The 20,557-nt window shown below is 45.7% G+C and overlaps 11 protein-coding genes across 11 annotated transcripts, besides 31 other annotated features; all 11 read right to left on the bottom strand.

Moving 5' to 3' along the window:
• Window positions 1-664, bottom strand: Tc00.1047053504013.11 (ribosomal protein L13, putative; the record flags this gene model as incomplete). Its single annotated transcript, XM_804957.1, has 1 exon — window positions 1-664. A coding segment is annotated over one exon (664 nt), but the record flags the coding sequence as incomplete, so codon positions are not given.
• Window positions 1-20,557: a sequence feature (heterozygous, non-Esmeraldo-like haplotype).
• Window positions 723-752: a sequence feature (AT_rich).
• Tc00.1047053504013.20 (uncharacterized protein) lies at window positions 864-1,631 on the bottom strand (the record flags this gene model as incomplete). The annotated part of the gene is made up of 1 exon (XM_804948.1): window positions 864-1,631. The coding sequence occupies one exon, from the start codon at window positions 1,629-1,631 to the stop codon at window positions 864-866; it is 768 nt and encodes a 255-aa protein (XP_810041.1).
• Window positions 1,751-1,786: a microsatellite.
• On the bottom strand, window positions 1,892-2,236 carry Tc00.1047053504013.30 (hypothetical protein, conserved; the record flags this gene model as incomplete). Its single annotated transcript, XM_804949.1, has 1 exon — window positions 1,892-2,236. One exon carries the CDS (start codon window positions 2,234-2,236, stop codon window positions 1,892-1,894), a length of 345 nt encoding a protein of 114 aa, XP_810042.1.
• Window positions 2,353-2,378: a sequence feature (AT_rich).
• Window positions 2,524-2,546: a microsatellite.
• Window positions 2,821-3,846, bottom strand: Tc00.1047053504013.40 (serine acetyltransferase, putative; the record flags this gene model as incomplete). The annotated part of the gene is made up of 1 exon (XM_804950.1): window positions 2,821-3,846. The coding sequence occupies one exon, from the start codon at window positions 3,844-3,846 to the stop codon at window positions 2,821-2,823; it is 1,026 nt and encodes a 341-aa protein (XP_810043.1).
• On the bottom strand, window positions 4,070-5,953 carry Tc00.1047053504013.50 (selenocysteine-tRNA-specific elongation factor, putative; the record flags this gene model as incomplete). The annotated part of the gene is made up of 1 exon (XM_804951.1): window positions 4,070-5,953. One exon carries the CDS (start codon window positions 5,951-5,953, stop codon window positions 4,070-4,072), a length of 1,884 nt encoding a protein of 627 aa, XP_810044.1.
• Window positions 6,026-6,063: a sequence feature (AT_rich).
• Tc00.1047053504013.55 (hypothetical protein, conserved) lies at window positions 6,287-6,595 on the bottom strand (the record flags this gene model as incomplete). The annotated part of the gene is made up of 1 exon (XM_804958.1): window positions 6,287-6,595. The coding sequence occupies one exon, from the start codon at window positions 6,593-6,595 to the stop codon at window positions 6,287-6,289; it is 309 nt and encodes a 102-aa protein (XP_810051.1).
• Window positions 6,831-6,855: a microsatellite.
• Window positions 6,877-6,898: a sequence feature (AT_rich).
• Window positions 6,910-6,945: a microsatellite.
• Window positions 7,093-7,112: a microsatellite.
• Window positions 7,299-7,351: a microsatellite.
• Window positions 7,426-7,464: a microsatellite.
• Window positions 7,511-7,586: a microsatellite.
• Window positions 7,597-7,623: a microsatellite.
• Tc00.1047053504013.60 (regulatory subunit of protein kinase a-like protein, putative) lies at window positions 7,819-9,495 on the bottom strand (the record flags this gene model as incomplete). The annotated part of the gene is made up of 1 exon (XM_804952.1): window positions 7,819-9,495. The coding sequence occupies one exon, from the start codon at window positions 9,493-9,495 to the stop codon at window positions 7,819-7,821; it is 1,677 nt and encodes a 558-aa protein (XP_810045.1).
• Window positions 9,504-9,526: a microsatellite.
• Window positions 9,618-9,644: a sequence feature (AT_rich).
• Window positions 9,838-9,873: a microsatellite.
• Window positions 10,664-10,725: a sequence feature (CT-rich).
• Tc00.1047053504013.70 (zinc carboxypeptidase, putative) lies at window positions 11,014-13,287 on the bottom strand (the record flags this gene model as incomplete). Its single annotated transcript, XM_804953.1, has 1 exon — window positions 11,014-13,287. The coding sequence occupies one exon, from the start codon at window positions 13,285-13,287 to the stop codon at window positions 11,014-11,016; it is 2,274 nt and encodes a 757-aa protein (XP_810046.1).
• Tc00.1047053504013.90 (hypothetical protein, conserved) lies at window positions 13,936-15,678 on the bottom strand (the record flags this gene model as incomplete). Its single annotated transcript, XM_804954.1, has 1 exon — window positions 13,936-15,678. The coding sequence occupies one exon, from the start codon at window positions 15,676-15,678 to the stop codon at window positions 13,936-13,938; it is 1,743 nt and encodes a 580-aa protein (XP_810047.1).
• Window positions 16,109-16,612, bottom strand: Tc00.1047053504013.100 (ribosomal protein S19, putative; the record flags this gene model as incomplete). Its single annotated transcript, XM_804955.1, has 1 exon — window positions 16,109-16,612. The coding sequence occupies one exon, from the start codon at window positions 16,610-16,612 to the stop codon at window positions 16,109-16,111; it is 504 nt and encodes a 167-aa protein (XP_810048.1).
• Window positions 16,741-16,771: a microsatellite.
• Window positions 16,930-16,958: a sequence feature (AT_rich).
• Window positions 16,966-17,037: a sequence feature (A-rich).
• Window positions 17,048-17,074: a microsatellite.
• Window positions 17,257-17,284: a microsatellite.
• Window positions 17,431-17,462: a microsatellite.
• Window positions 17,481-17,514: a sequence feature (AT_rich).
• Window positions 17,580-17,600: a sequence feature (AT_rich).
• Window positions 17,647-17,670: a microsatellite.
• Window positions 17,736-17,768: a microsatellite.
• Window positions 17,776-17,874: a microsatellite.
• Window positions 18,208-18,289: a microsatellite.
• Window positions 18,565-19,878, bottom strand: Tc00.1047053504013.110 (serine/threonine-protein phosphatase 2A, catalytic subunit, putative; the record flags this gene model as incomplete). Its single annotated transcript, XM_804956.1, has 1 exon — window positions 18,565-19,878. The coding sequence occupies one exon, from the start codon at window positions 19,876-19,878 to the stop codon at window positions 18,565-18,567; it is 1,314 nt and encodes a 437-aa protein (XP_810049.1).
• Window positions 19,933-19,956: a microsatellite.

Genomic DNA, 20,557 nt, shown 5'->3' with positions numbered 1-20,557 from the left:
GGTCGCACGTCTCGGACTGCTGAAAGATGGAGTCAATGCGGACCTCCTTCTCCAGGAGAGACTTGGCAAGCTCAATCTTCTCGGCAATGGTGCCGCCGTTGATCTGGATCTCGCTCACGTGCGCCTTCTTCACACCAACACGGTTGTTACGCAGCTTGCGCAGTTGGGTATGGGCAACAACACGGATGATGTCAGCCTTCTTGGCAAAGGCCTTCAGCGTGCGCGCTTCGGCAAGGCGACCCTCAGTCGTGCGAGCAAACTGCTTGCGCTTCGTGAAGGCCAGCTGCGCAGACTGCTTCCAGTTCTTGTAGAAGCGGCGGCGGAATTCCACGCTGGTGTGGTGCGCCCACACGGTGCCGATCGTCTTGTGGCCCACAGGCGTCTGGCGGTAGCCGACGATGCCCACCACAACCATGGGCGGTGCCTCCAAGATCGTCACCGGCTCCACAACCTCCTTCTTGTTCACCTTGGAACCGGGGCGATCAACGTCGCGAACGATGTGCGTCATGCCCGCCTTAAACACCATAAAGCTGGTCAGGTGCGGCTTTTGTGACGGGTCATCCTTAGGAAAGGAGCGAACGCGGCCGCGAATCTGTCGGCTGCGCTTGCGTGGCAGGAAGCCAAGATGGCCGTGGCGTGGGTGTTCAAACTTGCAGTGAGACATTTGAGTGTGCCTGGGATTCCCTAAAAAAAGAGTGAGATCATCCAGTGTGGCAAGGCAGAAATAAAAAAATAATAACAATAATAAAAAAGTGAGAACAAGCATGCCCACAAACAGGAAATAGAATGCAGTGGTGGAAAGGTGGCGCAATTGGAATTCTTCCTTGCCGAAAAACTGGAATTCACTGTGTTCGTTTCGTTCATTAGATTGGAGTTTTTCGGTTTTCCTGAAGAGCGCCATAATGCTCCGGAGAATAGCGAGTAAAGCAAGTGATTGCATCAGAAAGCGTGCTTGTTAGGAGAATAGTACCTTTAATACGCTGCCGTGCTTCCTCCAAGAATTGTTTCTGGCCTTTGATTTCTGAATCTAGCTTGGAGGCAATTGTTGATGTCCTTTTTAATGCATTTGCGTGTATTTCTGCAAGAATACCTCTCCATCTGTTGTAAGCAGTCCGTAAATTGTTTTCACAGTGACAAGAGAAACCCTCTTTTAGATGTGCAGTATTTTCATCTCCACCAGATTGTGTTAAGCGACATTCTCTCAATTCATGGAGGAAGTCCTCACTGATTGGACGTTTGAATTGGGATGCAGTAACAATTGGTAGCGAGCGTCTTGCCGTTGCGTCGTCACGCACTTGGAACCTTTCTTGACTACTCTTAAGCACTGACTGAAGTGCTGTTAATTGCCTCTGTAGCGCTGATAGGCTTCCGTCCGATTCTCGGACCTGCAACTCTCGGGAAGGCGCTGGCGGTGGTGGTGGCAATTCCACGACGTGTGGGTCATTCCGAGGTGGGGTATCCTGTTGTGACGACGACTGAACTGCCGCACGCTGGTACAATAAAGTGACGTTCTGTTTGAGCTCCTCCACAAAAGGAACTCTTTCTGCGTTGGCCGTGTGAGGAAGCTCTCCGTCATCCGAGTCGTCTTCCCCATCTACCACGGCAGCCACTCTTGACTTTTGCAAGGGCATAGATGCACACAATCGCCTTCGTGAACGGAAAAGAGAAAAAAAAGGAAAAACGTCCAAAAAAAAGTAATAAAAGAAGAAAATTGATATCTGTCCAAATTCCCACGTGTTGTTGGGCGGTAAATAATAATAATAATAATAATAATAATAATAATAATCTTTTAAGAGGTTTAATTTTTCTTGAAAAAGCAGCTACGCTGTGTTTTCCGCACACCTCTTTTCTTTCCCGCCCTTCCCATTCTTCTTCGCACTGACAGGGCCACTTACTTCAAAGAAGCGGTCCCCGCTGCTCCAATGGGGAAATCCATCTTCTTAACGATGTTCGCTTTCGTCATGAAGGGCCCTCGAATCTTTGTTTCCTTGAACAAACAGTGCCTCTGCAAGACGGGGTCCCATAGCACCTTTTGAACCTTGCGACCTGTAGCGTCAAGTCTTTCCGCCTCGGTCTTCATGTAGCCCTCCATGTGCCCTGTGTTTGCCTCGCTACGCAGAGCCACCATATTGTTCTTTATCTTCCGTGGAATCACTTTGGGAATGAAGCCGACCATGCGCTTCTTGAGACGTGTCTTGTACTGACCTCGGAGCCATAGGGCAGAAGCACTAAACATCTTGTTGTTGTTGTCGTCGTGGTAGGCAAAAACTACTAATACCAATACTCTGCCTGTTTGCGGGTAGAGAGAAAAAAATATTTACGTTCAGGCATCGCATGTACAACATGTAAATCAAAAATAAAAAATAAAAAATAAAAAACACCCCAAATTCAACCAGTTCGTCATTCGAACACCATTACAACAGTAAAGACTTTTCACACAAACGAAAATATAACAACCTATAAATATACGCCTAATCTCAACTTACTCCATCTCATAAAATTACTGGTTTTACTTCGAGAAGTAAAAAAAAAAAAAGAAAAAAAAAGTAGTAAATGACAAGCGAATAAAATCAGATGTTTATATATACTGATATATCCACCACCTGCTTTGTCCCCTTGAATCCGACCGTCACAAGTAACCCAACTGCTGTAACCCAAGAATATCAATTCACCTTATTCCTCACATTCTCTTGCTTCTTCTTTTTTTTTTTTTTTGTGTGTATGTGTTTTTGACTATCCGAGTTCGAAAAAAAATAAAATACTTTCAATTTTGTCATTACTTCACTGTGTGTGGTGCTCTCAGATATCCGATCCACCTTTTTAAATGGTTATATATGGAGTAGGGAGTTTTGCATTGGGAGTCCGCCGAATCATGGATTTGGGAGGTACGTCCTTCAAGACCAGGCAGTAACTACCAATGACGCTATCCTTCCCTATCCGAATTCGGCCAAGCACCATAGCGTTGGCGTAGATGGTCACTCTGTCCTCAATAATGGGGTGGCGTGCAAGGTTCCTCACCCTCTCCCCAGTTTTAGCAACCACAGGAAACGACCTTGTCCCCAGCGTGACCCCATGATATATAGATACGTGGTTGCCAATGATGGCGGTTGACCCAATCACAATTCCAGTACCATGATCAATAAAAAAATGATGGCCAATAGAGGTAGCAGGATGGATGTCAATGCCGGTCGTGGAATGCGCCATTTCTGTAAGAAGGCGCGTAAAATTGCTTGGAGCCCCCAGTTCGTGTAACGCATGTGCAGTGCGCTGGTGTTTCATGCAGCGTAGTCCGGGATAGCAAAGAACCACTTCCGAGAGAGAGTTAGATGCAATATCATTATTAAGGATACTTTCTGCATCGGTACGAAGAAGCCACCGTATGTTGCGTAATTTACGCATTAGAAAAGCTTCTGTGATCTCTTCCGCCTTTTTCTTGGCTTCCAAATGAAAAGATCTGACTTCGACAAAGGCATGAGTTTCATTTTGAGGTATAAAACCATCATCATTTGACCCGCTCTCAGCATTTAACGAGTGGGGAATACCTGCTTCATCCTTAGAGCATTTCGTGTGGCCCTGAAGCATAAGGGCAGAATAAATCTGTGAGTTGATAATGTCGGCCATGCGGGTCAGTGTCCATTGAAGCAGTGCACTGCCACCAAGGCGTTGCTCGGGGACAGTCACAGGATTCATTGGGGGTTCACTGAATTCGGGGAATACAATGTAGGACATGCAGTCCATCAGTTCTGAGAGGGCGGAACTACTGACATTAAAAGGGTAAGGTTTGAACATGGCCGGATCGAGGCCAACATATGAAATTGACTTCCGAATGACTTCGAGTCGATTCATCGCAAAAGGAACTGGTCCTTGTGGATAAATAAAAAAAAAAAAGAAATCAAAAACAGGCGTGGTGACAATAATAATCTTAACAACGATGAGATGAGTAGTGAACCAGCTTAAAAGAGGTGGGTGGAGTCAGAAATCAAGGACACCGTGCACCGTAAGGGCCAAGAGCCAAAAGATACGCTTCATGTGAAAATACACCGGCCTGTTCGTCCGTTCTCACAACCGTCTACTGCTGGAGCTGACAGTGAACAGCCAGAGGATATTTTTTCAGCGTGAGCTCCACCACACCGTCCGTGAGAAATGTCACGCCCCCTCGCTTCGTTCGCCCGGTGGTCGAAGGCTCATTCTCCGCAAAAATGGGATCCTTGAATACAAGCTTCACCTTTCCTGTCTTACCAAAGGCGGAGTCAATTATTCCCTCCTTCACTCCCGTGAGGATGGTGGCATCATTTCCTTCTTCCCCTGTCGGGCGAAAATGTACCCGCATTCCAATGAACTTCTTCACCTCCGCGTGCAGCGTGTCTTTTTCTTTTGATTTCTGGTTTATACTACTGCCACGTGTTTCAGGGGCCTCAAATCCCACAACGCCACTGGCAATACAAGTCTTCTCGTTTACCACGCGCTCCACAACAAGCACCCTGGATTTAAAGCGCACAATCGGCAGCTCGCGCCAGGAAATGATCGATGCGTCAGCAGAGGTTCCACTGCTTAGAAGCGCGCGCACAGACCCCGAAATTGCAATGCGACACATGTTGTCCCGCTCCATATCGAGTCGTGTGGCGATTAGTGGTGTACCAACGGCGGCCATAATAGGCCGTTCCAAGAGAATGATGGCATAATATGTCAGGGGACCGCGTTTCACGGCAACCGGTTGACCACTTTGTGGCTGTCCTTCCGTGCTATCAAAGGTGAGAAAGGCGTCTTCTGTCAGTTCCTCAACATACATACTTTCCTGCCAGATATCAAATGATGCTTCCTTCTCCTCAGGCGCAATGGTTGTGGGACGGCTAAAATACTTCATCGTTCCCATCACTGTTGAGTGTCCAATGGTGATGTGAAATTTCGTGTGAGCATCACACAAAAGCTGATGAAAACGCACACGATTCACCTCAGCAACAATCACTGATGTGCTCTCAAACAGGAGAGGTACGTTGGAGATTGCATTCCCTCGTTGGTGTTGTGCACTACACAATATACCCCGTTCCACCCCCTCTGCATCAAATTGAACCACGCACAAACCCACACGATCACCTCTTCTTGCGTGCTGGAGAGGCTTTCGAAATGCCTGCAGCCCCTTCACCTTTTTTACCACGTGCGAGTCGGGGATCAAAATGTTATCCCCGACACTGACTTGGCCACAAATCACAGTGCCGGTGAAAACGGTGCCTTGACCCTTCAACACAAAACAGTGATCAAACATCATCACAAAATCTTCGGAGCGTAGCGGTGTTGTCAACTGGTCCTTCAACGCCGTTGAATCCACAAGACCCAAAACGGCGGAAATCACCTCCTCCATATTAATGGGATGAGAAACCTCTCCTGATGTCGCCTCGTCTCTGCGCGGAGCAGCGGCAACTTCCACCATCTGTACGGAGGGCCAGCGCGTGCGTTCAAAGGTCCTTTGAAGACGTTTCCGCAATTTGTCAAGTGTTACGCGCTTCTCTTCGGGGGTTGAGCCTTGGACCGCGTCAATCTTGTTAATCACCACTACCAACGGTTTACACAGGACCTCACCAATTACGATGCACTCTGCCGTCTGCGTCTGTACCCCCTTGCAAGCATCTATAACAAGAATCATGATGTCTATGATCTGTGCCCCAGCCAAGATAGTCCGGATAAGAGATGCATGGCCCGGACAGTCGACAAACGTGCATTGGATCTGCTCAATACCTGCCGCATGCAATGGTGGTGCCACCACGGCGGATGAGATGCAGCAAGCGCTGAAACCCAGATCGAGAGTAATACCGCGCCGCTGGCTCTCAGGGCTCTTGTCAAACGCCGCTGTGGAGGCAGTGGAGGAGAGCGCTTTCGCCAGTGACGTTTTGCCGCTGTCAACATGACCCAAAATTCCAACATTAATGTTCGCCAGAAGCGTCTCTTCCCCCGTCATCCTTCGGTATCGATTAAAAAGATAGTTCAAGATGAACAATAGCCTAGCCCTACCACATCCAGTCGCCGACCCAAAAAAAATAAAAAAATAATAATAAATAATAAATAATACACCGCAAAAAATGTCGGTTGACAATTGGTCACAACAAGAGACAAAAGCGCGTACACGAAAAAATAACCGAAACGTTTGACGCGACTTTCCTTCTTCTTAAAAACTCACTGGAATGAAACGGGCACAAATGCTAGGAGAGCATACTCTGCGTCCCTCAGGTGAAAGAAAGAGACAAAAAAAAGGGCAGGAATCATTTTCTTTTACGTGTATTTTTTGTTTCCTTCATCCACCGTGTAGTGTCGAGATAAATTCGATGGTATCACCATCCGTTAGAACGTAATCGAGTCCGCCCACAACCTCCGCATCACATGCGTTCACAAGCACAAGAATCCCAGGGCGCAGCGTTGTTCCTGATTGATCCACAAAAAGGTCAGGCCTTTCTTTTATGTGATTCACCTTCAGCATCTGCACCAGTCCGTTGATGGTTGTGCCGTGTGGAACGATACCCTCCAGCTGCAGCTGGGTTTGTTTGTCAAAAAGTAATTCACAGCCCCCGGCAAACTGTACGGTGATGCGCCGATAAGAAGACATGAGAAACAGCACTAATGCCACAAAAAGAAATCCAACGATCGATTGCGCTTAAAATAAAAACAAAAAAAAGGCAATAAATCCAAATCCCACCTTGCGCAGCACCTACACACACAACAACGACAAAAAAAAACAACAACAAAAAAAACAGAGTCCACATGCAATCAAAAGGCAAACAAAAGGAAGGAAGACAGACAGAAACCATAGCAACCAAGCGGCCAACAATGATATCCCCTCGTTTCCTTTTTTTTTTTTTTTTTTTTGAGTTTATTTTCATTAATTGGAAAAAATAAATTTTTTTTTTTAGGAAAACTTAAAAAACAAAACAAAACAAAACAAAACAAAAAAAAACAGGAGAGTAAAGTGTGATTTAAGGCAGCATGCTGGTTACAACAATTTAATCTTTGCCAAGTACGACAGCACAAGTACACACATAAACTTATGTACGGAGGGAAGAGAAAAAAAAAAAAGAACCGCATGAATACAGATCAGATCACTTCAAAATAAAATAAAATAAAATCCGGCAGTCAGGCGAGAGAAGTCCAAAACAAATAACAATTTTTTTTTCCCCTTTTAGTCCTATTTTATCGCCCTCGCCCTCTCTCTCTTCCTTCTCCTACCGCCTCCGTAAAAATATGCAAGAAATACCGTCTTTTTTTCCCTTTTCTCCCATTCTTCCTAACCTTCTCGTTCCTCATCGTTTTTGTTGTTGTTGTTTTTGTTTTTTGTTTTTACTTTTTTTTTTTTTGTTTGCTTCTGAAGGAACCGGAAAAGAAAAGAAAAAAAAAGGCGTCGCATGGAAGTCAATGGCCGCGTTCAGTCCATAATGGAAAGAGAGGGAGGGGGAGAGGGAGAGGGAGAGGGAGAGGGAGTAGCAGACTAGAAATAAATAAATAAAAATGCATGTATGGTGAAACTACAAATAAACAAAGAAAAACAACAAACAACCGGAAATCACACAAAAACACCAAAAAGAAATAAATAAAGAAATAAAAACCGCATAGACACACACACACACACACACACACACAATGACGCTAAAAAAGGAAAACTAAAGATGCTCTAAACAAAAATGATGTCGGCTCTAACTGCCACGCCACTTTTCATCCCACAGGACCAAATCTCGGACTAGCGGGGCTCATTGCTTAGTGCCAACGGTCAAATACAAAATATTTGTTTACTAAAGTGCCTCCTTTTCTGGCCGCCTCTTCCTTCTTCATGCACATTCACAATTTCAATGGCACATTTAACTTGGAAAGATATTCTGGCGGCGCATCAAAAGAAGGCGTGGGATCCTCTCGTGGAGCTGACGTCCCAACCATCGTTCGGCGGTAGTAGTCGTACGATGCATCTTCCTTCACCTCGCGGTCCAGTAACTCCTTGGCGGTCCCAATAAGTTGTTCAAAGTGAAGGCGGCTCATCTTGGCAGTCCGAACAAAAGGACTCGTTGCAACAACATCGGCCACCGTTTCATGGTGATACAAAAACTCCAAATCGCCAAAGCACTCACCAGCATTTTTTGTCACAACATACTCCTCCTCACCCTCTTCATTTCGTCCAATCACATCAGCCGTGCCCTCCACAATGATATGTAGCCAATCCACCTTCTCACCGTACCTTATAATTTTGTCGCCTTCGGTGTATTTATCCTCCTTTAACGCCTCCGCAATTTTCAAGCGCTCCTGTGCCGGCAAGTCCTTAATAAAGGGAGCGTTTTCAAGAAAAGAAAAATACCGTTGACGCTTTTCTTCTTCGGCTCGAGAGACCACAATTTTGTACGTATTTCGCTCCAAAGTTGCACAAAAGAGGGGAGTGGTAGATTCCACGCTCACTTCGCTTTGGGTTTCATACAGAAGGCCCAATTCCCCAAAAACGGAACCTTTCTGAAGACTCTCCGTCTCAATCCTGTCCGGATCATCTTCAAACATGGTAATGGTAGCGCTGCCGTCAAGTATGATGTAAAACTTACTGTTGGTCTCCCCCTTGACAAGAACCTTTATCCCCTCCGGGAAGTCCTCGGTATTCATCACCATCGCCAGCTTGTGCAATTCCTTGTCATCCAAGAAAGAGAAAAGAAAGTGTTTTTCCAACACCTTCATAATAAAACTTGCGGCTTCAGATGACTTGGCTGCGGTGGGGAACTCTGTGGACATCATTTCTTCAGCACCAATACTGCGAGCCGATATTCCCAGTCGAGAATGACCCTGCATCGTAATATGGCGTCGCCGTTCATCTTCATTGTCGTCCATAATTTCATCTGTGCCGGGGCGGTTTGCGGCAGCCGCATTTCCGCCATCGCCCACATCCGAGGACGAGGTTGAGGTTGCTCGCGAGCCCGTCTTGACAAACTTGAATGTTTCAAATCCGTAGCGCATGGCCTCCATTTCATTTTCTTCGTATTTCTCATCCGTTTCGACCCGATCGCTTTGAATGGTCAACTGCCCCTCGCTCTCAACTCCGTCATTGATTTCATGTTTCTCTTGAAAATCATCCACCGAGGGCAGAGACTGTCCATTCTGTGAAGGGTTTACAGGCACTGCCGAGTTCAACGGCACATTTGCATCCTCGCTTCCATTCGCCTCTCGCTGTGACAAACTCGTTGGAAGCGGAGTAATTTGCGGATCGTCAAGCCGTTGGATAACCTCATTGACCTTCCTGGAAAACTTGTAGTCAATCACAGATCCCTTATTTCTTTTTCCCCCCGTGTGACCACCACGGGATTGTCCCGAAATTCCTGATATGAGTTTCTTTTTATACTCCCCCTGTGTTTTCAGGTCCTTCCCCTCCATCTTCTTGTACTTGTCGATGGTGGTGATAACATTCTCGAGAATCTGATGTTTGCTCTGGCGATCAATGGAAGCAGAGAAAATCCATTCGCATACACACTTGTCAAATTTGGACATCTCTTGTTTTCGTTTGTTTGTTTGTTTGTTTTTGGTTTCTTTTCCCCTTTTCTTCTCTCTCCGGGTACTGCCCGCAAATAAATCCCTTCTCTTTGTCTTTCTGCCTTTAATTCTTGCCTAAGAAAAAATTAAAATAATAATAATAATATCAAACAGGGAATAGTAGCAACAAGAGCATCCGCAGGTGCCCTCCCAGTGAAAAATACGTACATACATGCATGTACGCATAAACCGATTATATATATCCAACGCATACAGCAGAAACGTCGCATTCATCAAGAAACGCAAAGCATACTCTTTTTTTTCCCTTGCATGGAAGAAAACAAAAATCGCCCAAAAGGGAAAAAAAAAAAAAAAAAAAAAAAAGAAGAAGAAAAAGCGAACGTCATCCATTTTCCATTCTTATCACCCTCATCTCCTTTTCATATACATAAATAAATATAAATACTCAGTTTCAACCAAAACACAAAAGAAGCAAACAGGGTTTCAAACGGCAGATTCCTCCATTTAATTATGAGGATCCAAAAACCAATCCGTCCGTCCTACTCCCCGTATTTGTCACCACCACAAACACATCCGCGGCAAATGGTGTGACCGTATGCACAAGCAGCACACATGTATGTATATACAGACACACACACCGGTAAAGATTTCAGTTCAACACAACGATTGTACTACCAAAATTTATCGTTCTCAATTTGTTCCCCAAAACTCAGCAACAACGGAGCATCGGGTGAGAAATCCAGCCCTACGAACCGAGAGACCGGATTAACAAAAAAGCAATGGCGATGACAGGCCACTTCAACCGGCGGCGTCAAGGTTGTCGTTGAACCACTGAAAACAGAGGAACAAAAAAAAAAAAAAAAGAGGAAAATCGAACGGTGTAGTTAAAAATAAAATAAAAGGTTGAAACGAGTGCACGCAGTCCCTCCCACCAGTTATACCTCACCTTATCCCTTGCCTGCTGCTCATTTCCCTTTCTTTTTTTTTCTTTTTTTTCACATGCCTTTCGCTCTTGTTTAACGACGGCGATCAAAACAAAGCCCGCACCTCTATTTTTTCTTTTCACTCTTTTAGCAGTTCATTTACTGAAGCATCCAACCACACAAACAGGAGAAGAGAAATCATGTCTCGCGTATCCCTTCCATCTCGCTTCATCCTCATTGCATCTCTTTCTTCCCTTTTCGTCCCTCTCTTTCTCTCTCTCCCTCTTTTTTTCTTTTTTCTTTCAGTTATTATTATTATTATTACTGTTGTTTCTCTTGTTTGGGTGTCTGCCGCTCATCCGCCTCTAAAGCGCCACCATTCCGTGTGTGTACTCCTTCCATCCTTCACTTCCACCCACATTCCTTTTCCCTTTTTCCCTCTTTCTTTTTTTCTTTTTCGGGCTGCCTCCATTCCTTTATGCCTCTTCGCTCCGCTCTACCGCACCCCACGCCGCTCTTAGTCGAGATTTCTATCATCGCCGTCAAAAGGAAAAAAGAAAGAAGAAAAACACGATGTTGCCGGTAATTTGTTTCAATTCGAGCCTGTGATGGACTTTCGCCCAGTCGTGGAAACTGCGGGGACCGCCGTGACACCAGGAACAGCGTTGCTCATGGAGCGTCGTCCAGCAAGCCCTCCACCGACTTGATTCATCATTCTTCTCCCTGCACCGTACAGAAGCGTGCGGGGCGGAAACATTGGGGGCGCGTGCGCCAAAATTTGAATGGCTTGCTCAAGCGTTACAAACTCCAAAAGTCCTCGAATTGTTGTCACAGGAAGTCCTCTTCCATCCTTTATTGTCATTGCGTCTGGAATATCGTCGGACCTCAAAACCGACATCACGGTATACACGGGATCCGCACCTGGGTCGCGGGCAATGGCTGCTTGTCCTCCACTCATGAACGCTATTTTAAACAACCGTTCTGCAATTTCAATCTGAAATTGCCGTTGCAGTGCAGCAAGCAGCCCCTTCACGCTGTGAAACTGTGTGTTTGAAAGACGGCTTATGGGATTACACCCCTTAAGGTCAAGTAAGGCCACCAATAGACCTTTTCCAATATCCGCAAACACGGCCTGGGAGTATTTGGGACAAAATGTCCCTTGAATCACCTCCGGCTCATCTACTCCGCAACTTGAAAGGCCTACTATTGGATTCAGCGTGTTCCCTATCACATAAGAGGCTTCAATGGTATAGCTATGAACCAAACCGGTTTCTTGGTACAGTGTCACCCGGCTGGAGGTGTCGCGACCTTCCCCTGTTTTTCCGGTGGCAAACATGTTAGCCTCCGAGAAATTGGACGATTGAAACTCAAAGTATGGAGTGTTCATAGATACCAACTTCGCATACAAAAGACTTTGAAGTAATTCCGGCGCATTCATAGAATTTCCATAGAAGAACACCCCTCTCTTATTTGCGTGAGCATGCATATCAATAAAAAGAGCCAACCTCCCTTTTACGGACGTAACGGAGCGTAACATGCTTAATATAGAATAGGGCGCAGGATGGCGCCTTTTGCAGGGGTTTTTGTACATACGATTAAGATTAGCACCTTCGGTATCAGCACGACTATGTCCTCTGGCAACCCCATCCGGGTTAATCATTGGTACAAGAAAAAATACGAAGCGCGAACGCAGAGCAGCAGCGCGTGGATCTGCTTGATTAAGCAAAAATTCTATACAACCATGCATTAAGTGGCTTGATGGGGATTCGCCTGGATGTACTCGAGCCGTAAGAACAACACATTGTTTTCCAATAAACTGATGAGGTCGTTCGGTTTCGCCCCTTGCAGAAGAGTACGGCATATCGCCCTCACCACATAAAGGAAAGCGTTCATTACAGATACCAGATCTATCTGTAATGGTGAGAAGGTCCACATTTCTTCCATCCAGTGATTTACAAAGAATCTCATGATGAAAGTAAATCGATGAAAGACACGACGGGGAAAAATTATTATCCTTTGACTCCTCTACGGTTCCAACTTTCTCTCCCCCAACGGTCTGTTGTTTCCACGCTTTTATATTTTGTTGCAGGGTTGAGTAGGAATAGGGATGGTTGCTGGCGATGTACGTTGCTGGGCATTGTGGGTGTCCAAGGGGATACAGAGATGATGTGAGAGGGGCATCAATTTCTAGCCGTACTTCAAACGTCAGATTCATTGCAACAGCATTTTCTTTCTTTTTTTTCCTGCTGGTATTCATGACTACTTCTATGACATCAGGGACTCCTTCGGAGCTGCCGTTCCCATCCGCATTTTCATTCCCACCATCTGCAGCAATTTCTGTCTCCGATGCCTTCTTTGACCAGGGCTTTAGGACAAAGCCGGGGTAGCCCGGCGTCGGCGGCATCGCGTCCAACGAAACCACTGTCGCTTTACCGGGTAATCGTGTGTACTGTGGTTTTCCCGGGCACACCGCTATCACAGGCGTCCATCCATACGTAAACATCTTGCTGTGCATCATGCCCACAAATGTGAAGGTGATGACGCATCCACGGCACCCCCCTCGAATAGCAAAGTGAAACCACTGCCTGTTATTCGTTTGTTTTGGCGAGTTGCCGCAGTCAGGCGAGGTGTACATATTGTACCGATACGCACCGATACGTTCCACTTGAATAAGGTTGCCACTGTCAAATCGAGAAGAAAACAAAAGTCCATCTTCGGGAAACTCAAATTCACGCTGATTGTCGGGAGGCGGCGAATACGACCACTCCAATTCATACCCCCTGGCTCCCTTTTCTTCCTTCACATCCATCCCAACCGACTTGCCACACGTCACATGACAGAGTACTGTATTACCATCACCATTCATTCCGCTTCTGCCGTTGGGGTTCTCCTTTTCACCTATTTTTCCCCTCCAGCTTCTTAAAAAAGAAAAAGGAAACGTTTCTAAACTTCTCTACTTGTCCCAATGAAAAGTGTGCAAGGATAGAAAGTCACTTTTCAAGCAAACATTCCTTGTTCGCCGGTATTACTGTGGTTGGGAAAATGGGATGTTGCAGTGAATTGATAAAGCTCAAAATAAGGAAAGGAAACAATAATAACCATAATAATAACGGCGTCATTGCGGCAGCAAATAAACCAAAGGAAATAGAAAAAGAGGTAAAAGACCTTCTTCCCCCAAACAATGTAATAGGGGAATCAAAAGGGTAACGGAAAAATCTAAATTCTTCACACACACCCAATGTTTTCTTTCCCTTTCCCGTATCTCATTTTGTTGTATTTCGTTTCTGAAAGTCGGAGACTGTTTATTCTCCTTCCCCTCTTCTGTCTCCCTGAATCTACATGCTGCTGCTGTTGCTGTCCGTTCCTGCAAATAAGATGCCGGCGACACAAAAATACACCCAAACACTAACAAGCCCATTAAAAATTGGTGCGGTGTTCTCCGGCCCTCACAAACACTTCGTTGATTCTCTTCATTCCTCCCCCTACCAGCCCCGTTCCGCCCCGCATTGAGAAGTCACTTGCGCCATCCCCAGCCCCACTTCCAGCGCTTCTCTTCCTTCGCTCCGGCGGAGTCAGACGGTTTCGGTTGCTCGTCCCGTGGCTTCGTACGGGAGGAAATGTCATGGATCGGATATTCGACGTACGTCAGCGCAATATCCACAAATACGGGTTTACAAGGCACGGCTTGATAGTCTGGTGGGAATTTAATGATGTTCTGGGCGACAGCCACTTGATCGCCGGCGTCGACAAGGTACTGCGTCGACTTCTCCTTCGCTTCCTCAACCCTCCCAGCGGCCACACCGGATTGTAAAGTGGTGAGAAGTGTCGACGACGCCAACTGCAAAGAGCGTTTCTCCACCACCAGACGAAGTTTCTCCACCCGCGGTGTCGATGGCACCCCTTCAAGGGTGGAGAGGGAAGCTTTGTAGCAGTTTTGTGCACGCGTTGGTTCCAGTGAGATGCGCCAGCCCTCTCCCAAGTAAAGCAGCTTTCCAGCGCGACAGAGCGCAGTCAGCTCCTCCAAGTCCGCACGACCTGCAACACCCGGCAGCAGCTCCATCTCACCCAGAGTCTCCAGCGCAGTATCGTACAATCGAACAATCTCCAGCGGTGAAGCGTACTGCGAGGGGGTTATCTCCCTCTTGTTCTTAAAACCCGAGCTATAAATGTGGGTGTTAATTTTATTGTTGCCACTGCTGCTACTGCTTCCCCCCGAAAGAGATTTTTCGGTGGCACAGAAACGACGGATGTAGACTTCCGCCATAAAGAGGGTGCGGTGCAACGTCTCCTGAGATACATGGAAAAGCAGGTAATGTACAAGGAGTTGCAGCTCAGTCTTCTGTCTATCATCCGACAGTGTACGTAGGTCTTGGCGTGCATGGGCTAATGCATCATTAAGGCAGCCAATACGTCGATCCATCAGATCCAGAACTTTGTTCTGTTGTCCCAGAGGAATGGGACCACCCAACTCCAGTGCCTTCGTCTTCACCGACTCGACATTAAGAGTTCGTACCTCACGTAGTGCGTCCTTTACCTTGATAGAGGCGACGTTTAATTGCCGTCCATTCCATTCAATCGTTGTGGCAGCCAACCGCTCCGTCGTATCCTCAAGATCGACGTGAGGCTTGTATTTGGAAGCGTCTTCACCCAGACGCAGCATACAATACACCACGCGATCATCCAGCTCATTTACTTTGGTAAGAAGAAGCATCCACTGCTCAGGGGTGCTGCTCTTACGCAATGCATAATACTGTTCACGAGCCATAGAAAAAAACTTTTTTGCTTCCACCATTGCACCATGTGCAGCCGCAGCACGACCCTTCACTTCCAAAGCATATGCTTCTGCCTCTTGCTTCAGCCGCGGGTGCGCCACAATTCGTGCAACTTCGTGCAGCTTTGAGGCCCACTTGACAGATTTATTAAGTCTTTTCCGAAATTGATCACTCGGTGGAATGCCACCGGGTGGCTTATTCTCACCGCCGCCTCCCACATTACGACGCCTTTCCTGCATTTCCTCCGCTGCCGCCCAACAGCGTTCGGCGTAAAGAACAAGTAACTGAAGATGCTCCGGCCGTGTTGCGTTCTGTGGCGTGATTTCCTTCTGCTTAAACCTTTTAGGGTCATGGAGAAGACCAAGTTGGTGACGCAGTGTCGAAAGTCGGTTTGTCGTGTAGCGGCGGTAACGTGCGTAGTCCTCTCCGCGCAGACCGTGCTGAAGCTGAATTTCCTTCAGGAAGTGTAAAAGATCAAATTCCATCGTCGACTTACTTCCTTCCTTTTTTTTTTTTTTTTGTGAGTGTGTGTGCCCCTGATGAATTCAGGTTACAAAAAGATGTTATAATTGTGTGTATTTGAGTGCGGAGGCGAAGTAACGTTCCAGTACGTGCCTCCCCGTCCCTCCTGACGCATAAACAACAGCGTTACGTCCCCGCAGCGGCCAGAAATAAAAGGAAACAAAGGGAAAAAAAAGGACAACAAACAGACCAGTGCGACACGCTCCCAAAATGTATTCACTGCGCCCATCTCTCACGCACGCCCCAGTCCCATCTCCCTCAAAGTCGTGCACCCGCACGCAAGTCAATTTTGAGAGTAAAAAAGAAAAAATAAACAAAAAAAAAAGTGTTAGTTAAATAAATTTGTTCAGATCTCTCTTATCCCGCTTTGGTTGACGGACGAAGACACTCAAATCAGTTTTTGCTTGTGGCAGTGTTAAGCTTGCGAATGGCGACCTTGAAGGCGATCGCGTCAGCGAGCTTACGGCCATTCTTCGTGATGCGGTGGCCCGAACTCTCGCACTTCTCAATGAGACCAAGCTTCGTGAGGCTCTTGCAACCCCAGTGCAAAAGTCCCTTGGACGCACGTACGGTAATCTCGGGGCGGCTGCCGCGGTTCTTCTTGCTTGAAAAGCGTTTGCTCAGGCCGCCGTAGCCAACACCGGGGCGCATGTACACAGCACGAAGGATGGCGGCGCAACGAATGTAGTACCAGTCCGGGTTCTGCGGGGCGCGCTCACGGCCGTGGGACGATTTTACAATTTCTGTGCAGTTCGGCACCATGAGCTTGCCCTCCTGCTTGAAGTGCTGACTGCAGAGCTTGACCCAGCGCCACGGGTGGACGTCCTTCATGGTCGCACCCTTCTTCTTGCCGATGCGGCGGATCTTGGAGTTGGCCTTCGTGCGAGCAGCAACCATTTTTCCTTTTTTTTCGTGTTTCTTTCTTGTTGGTGTTTTGTCGTGCAGACGCGGAGTATCAGAGGAGAACCTCACTGTGCAAAAGGCAAAAAATCAAAAAGAAGGCAAAAAGCACACCAGTGAAAATGAATAATAATAATAATAATAATAATAATAATACATAAGAGCCGCACCAAAGAGACAACAGAAAAAAAGCCAAAAGCCCAAAAGTGGACATGCAGGAATAAATAAATGAGCACGCCACATGCATGCCCAATCGCCCACATCAAACTTCGAACTTCATCCACAACTACAGGGAATAAACGCAAGCAAGAGGGAATTATTTTCTTTTATTATTATTATTTATGGGATGCAAGAAGAAAAAAAATGGAAAAAAAAAAAAAACAGCACCACGCAAATAGGAAACAAAAAAACAAAAAAAAAAATCCATTCCGACACCACCACCACCGCCATCACCACTACAAGTCAAAAACAACGCTTGGGCACTGTTAAATTAAGAGTAGTAACCATAAAGAAAAACATATAACTCCCCCATTTTCCATTTCCTCGTCCTTGTGAATCGTATGTGACCGTATGTAAATACACGCTCCCTTCAAGCATCTGTTGGAATGTCTGGTTACTTCAAAACAGAGAGCGAGACTGTCTTTCTTTTTTTTTTTGTTTTTTTTTTTTCTAAATAATTATTTTTTATCGCCTCCTCTTTGGACGAACATAATTCGGACAATTTAGTAAAGAAGTTTATAATTTGCGTGAAGTGGGTGGGTGTGCGAGAGGGAGAGAGAGAGAGACGCAGCAGCAGCAGAGACGCACACATACAAAAAAGAAAAAAAAAAAAAGAAAAGAAAAGAAACGGGAGGCGCGCGTAAAGAAAAAAATATATTTATATATAAAAATAAATATATGATGGCAACCAAAAATAGTAATAAACAAAAATGGACGTAACGACCCAAAGCGGTCCTCCATTCTGTTTTTTTTTTTTTTTTATTTTCTTCTTTCATGTACGCCCCTGTGCCGTATGTGTGTTTCTCCCGGCCCCCACCCACCCACCCACCCACTCATCATCATCATCATCGCACCAGCAAGACGATTACAACGGCGGGAGTATAATACCCAACGCAAAGTGGAAAAGAAAAGAGAAAAAAAAAAAGAAAAGAAATGAGGTCATAAACAACACAAGCTACAAACAACTAAAATAGAAGATACGCAAAAGACAACAGAAATCAAACAAACAAACAATAAACAAAATAACAAGCAAATACACAGTTCTAATATTACAAACACCGGTAAAAAGGAAGGAGGCAGCAAGACATATGTATATAATATAACATAATATATGTATTTCATTTATCTTCACGCATAGATTGCTGTATAAAGATACTTCTATGCATGTACCTACGCATATCCATGTCTGCGCACTCCGTTGGTCAAAGAAAAATGAGAGATCATAAAGCAAAAGAAAATTGGTCAGTATTTGCACGCTAGTTTGTAACCAATAAAGAAGTGAACAGTCACAGCTGAAGCCCGATTAGGGAGTATCCCAGAAAAAAGAAAAACTAGTGTACAAAAATCCATAATTGAAAATGCTGGGCACCACCTATACATCCATTCATATTACATATGTGCACACGTGTATGCATATGTATGTATAAATATATTAATATATATATATATATATATTACTCGACCTAACTGTTTGCTTTCTTGACCGTGAGGGGCAGTGGGAAAAGGTTTTTGTTCCTCTCTTTCTCTCTCTTTCTTCAATTCGCCTTTTTTCTTCTTCTTTTAGCCTTCTCTTGTCCCATGTTCTTAAATTGTTCCGGCCTTTTTAAAGTCCAGCCGTACGCCGTTATCCCTATTTTTTGTTTGTTTGTTTGTTTCCACCTTTTTGTTTTTCTCTCAATGAGAACAGCCGCAAATACCAAAAAAGAAAAAAAAAGGTCAACGTTTCGTTCCTATTCACTATCATCAAAATAGCCCCCATGCAGCGATCCGTTTACCCGCCGCGCTGCACTAGAAGCCGCATCACATGAAGCGTGCAGTCTGGTTCCCATTTCGTTGGGCGACCTCGGGGCAATGTCGTAGACCTTGTATTCAAACAAGACGCGGTCCTCTCCCACATTTGCTCGACCGCGTAGCACGGCAAAAGCCCCCTTGTTATTCATGCCACAGTAATTGGGGGCGGAAAAGAGGGTGAGCACAAGACCCCCGTGGGCCCAATGATAGCCATCCTCAACACACTGATGGGCCCGAACAATAAACTGCATTCCCTCTCTCCTCTGACCCGGCAGCCTGGAATTGAAGGAATAGCCGTAGTTGCGGTCGAGAAACGCCCTTGTGACATCAGGCCCAAAGATGAACCCGCATCCCCTGTGATTGACTTGGAAGCCGTAGACATCATCATCGGGGTCGGACCACAGCAGGCCATCGACTATATTGCGCTCGTCAGCAACAGACAACTCCGTGTCGTTGTCATTCGTGGGAGAGGGAAAGTAAAAGCCTGAAGAAGTTCCTAACGACTGACCATACTCGTTGCGACAAATGGATTTCAAACCGACAATCGTCTTAGTTTGGGGACTGAGGCCACCATGTGCGCAAAAAAACATGCCAGAGGGACATTGGACGACAGCTGCGAGAGGCAACCAACAAAACACCATATTGTACTGCAGCCATGCACTGCTTGACATACTCGTACAACCACCACCTACCCTCTCACCATTTCCTTCCAATTTTACACGACATTCTTGAAAAAACCCGTACATGCGAGACGTCTGTGCCTCCTCGTGATTTCCACGAAGAAGCAAAACATGAGTAGGGTACTCTATCTTTAACGCAAGCAAAAGAGTGATTACTTCAACACTGCGTGGGCCACGATCCACGTAGTCGCCCAAAAATAAAAACTTATAAACTGAGCCCAAAGGCCTACTGGGAATACAGTCCTCCTCTTGCTGCACTAACTGCATCGATAGTACGTTTTGTAAGAGGTCTGCAAACTGACCATGGATGTCGCCAACAATAATCAGGTTATCCTTTTCAGTGACATCAATATCTAGCACGACACTCTCCTTCTCGAGCACCTTCTTTGCATCCTCACAGAGGGCAATGGCCATGGGAGCACCTCCAGGGAGAGCGTCAGTAATGGGGATATTTTGCAAGAGATCTGAAATCAGTCTGGTGTATTTATTAATTGCGGGTGGAACGGTTCGTGGGGGATAAAAATAAACCGTTTCGTCATCCCACTCCCGTTGATTATCATGCATTCTGTTCATCCACAACCTTAAAAAAAAAAATTTTTTTCTCTCGTTCACTCTTTCTCTATATTTTATGTATGTATGTATGTATGTATGAAGTGAATGCGTGTGTCTTCCTAGTTTTAGTTGCTGTTATGTGAACACACTTACTACTTCACCTTCGTAAGTGAAATGCAATCCTGTTACTGGCGCAAAGAAAGGGGAAAATATTAGAGAGGCGCAACCGTGTCTGCAGGGATGGCATGACAAAACCCAAATGGCAAGTCAAACCCACCGCAAAGAAAAGCAGCATGCGGAAAAAAAAAATCGAGGCAATAAATATTTGCAGCGATGAGCCAACAGAATGCTCAGACCGCAAAGCTGAAATTTTCGGAATCAGCATTCGCATCGACACCACGCAGCAAACAAATACATGAAAAAAGTGACAAATGTGGACATAAATGGAAGAGAAAAAAACGGGGGGGGGGGGGGGGAAAGGGTATGATGAGAGAGACTGACACGTCAACGCAAGCAGCCTTTTTAAAAGAGGCAAAGGATGAAGAAAAATTTTCATGATTCTTAATTTTACCACTTTTTCCTCTTTCGGCCAACTGAAGTGAGGATGACGCGTGTATTCCACGTCTACACACACACACACACACAGTCAGATAGAGTGATGTATATTTATATGTATATGCATGCATGCGTACATATCCCT

Source organism: Trypanosoma cruzi, genomic scaffold (assembly GCF_000209065.1).
Source record: "Trypanosoma cruzi strain CL Brener 1047053517021 genomic scaffold, whole genome shotgun sequence".
NCBI classification, from domain to species: Eukaryota; Euglenozoa; class Kinetoplastea; order Trypanosomatida; family Trypanosomatidae; genus Trypanosoma; species Trypanosoma cruzi.
The sequence above is the reverse complement of the archived record's forward strand: the minus strand, read 5'-3'. Positions and strand labels throughout refer to the sequence as shown.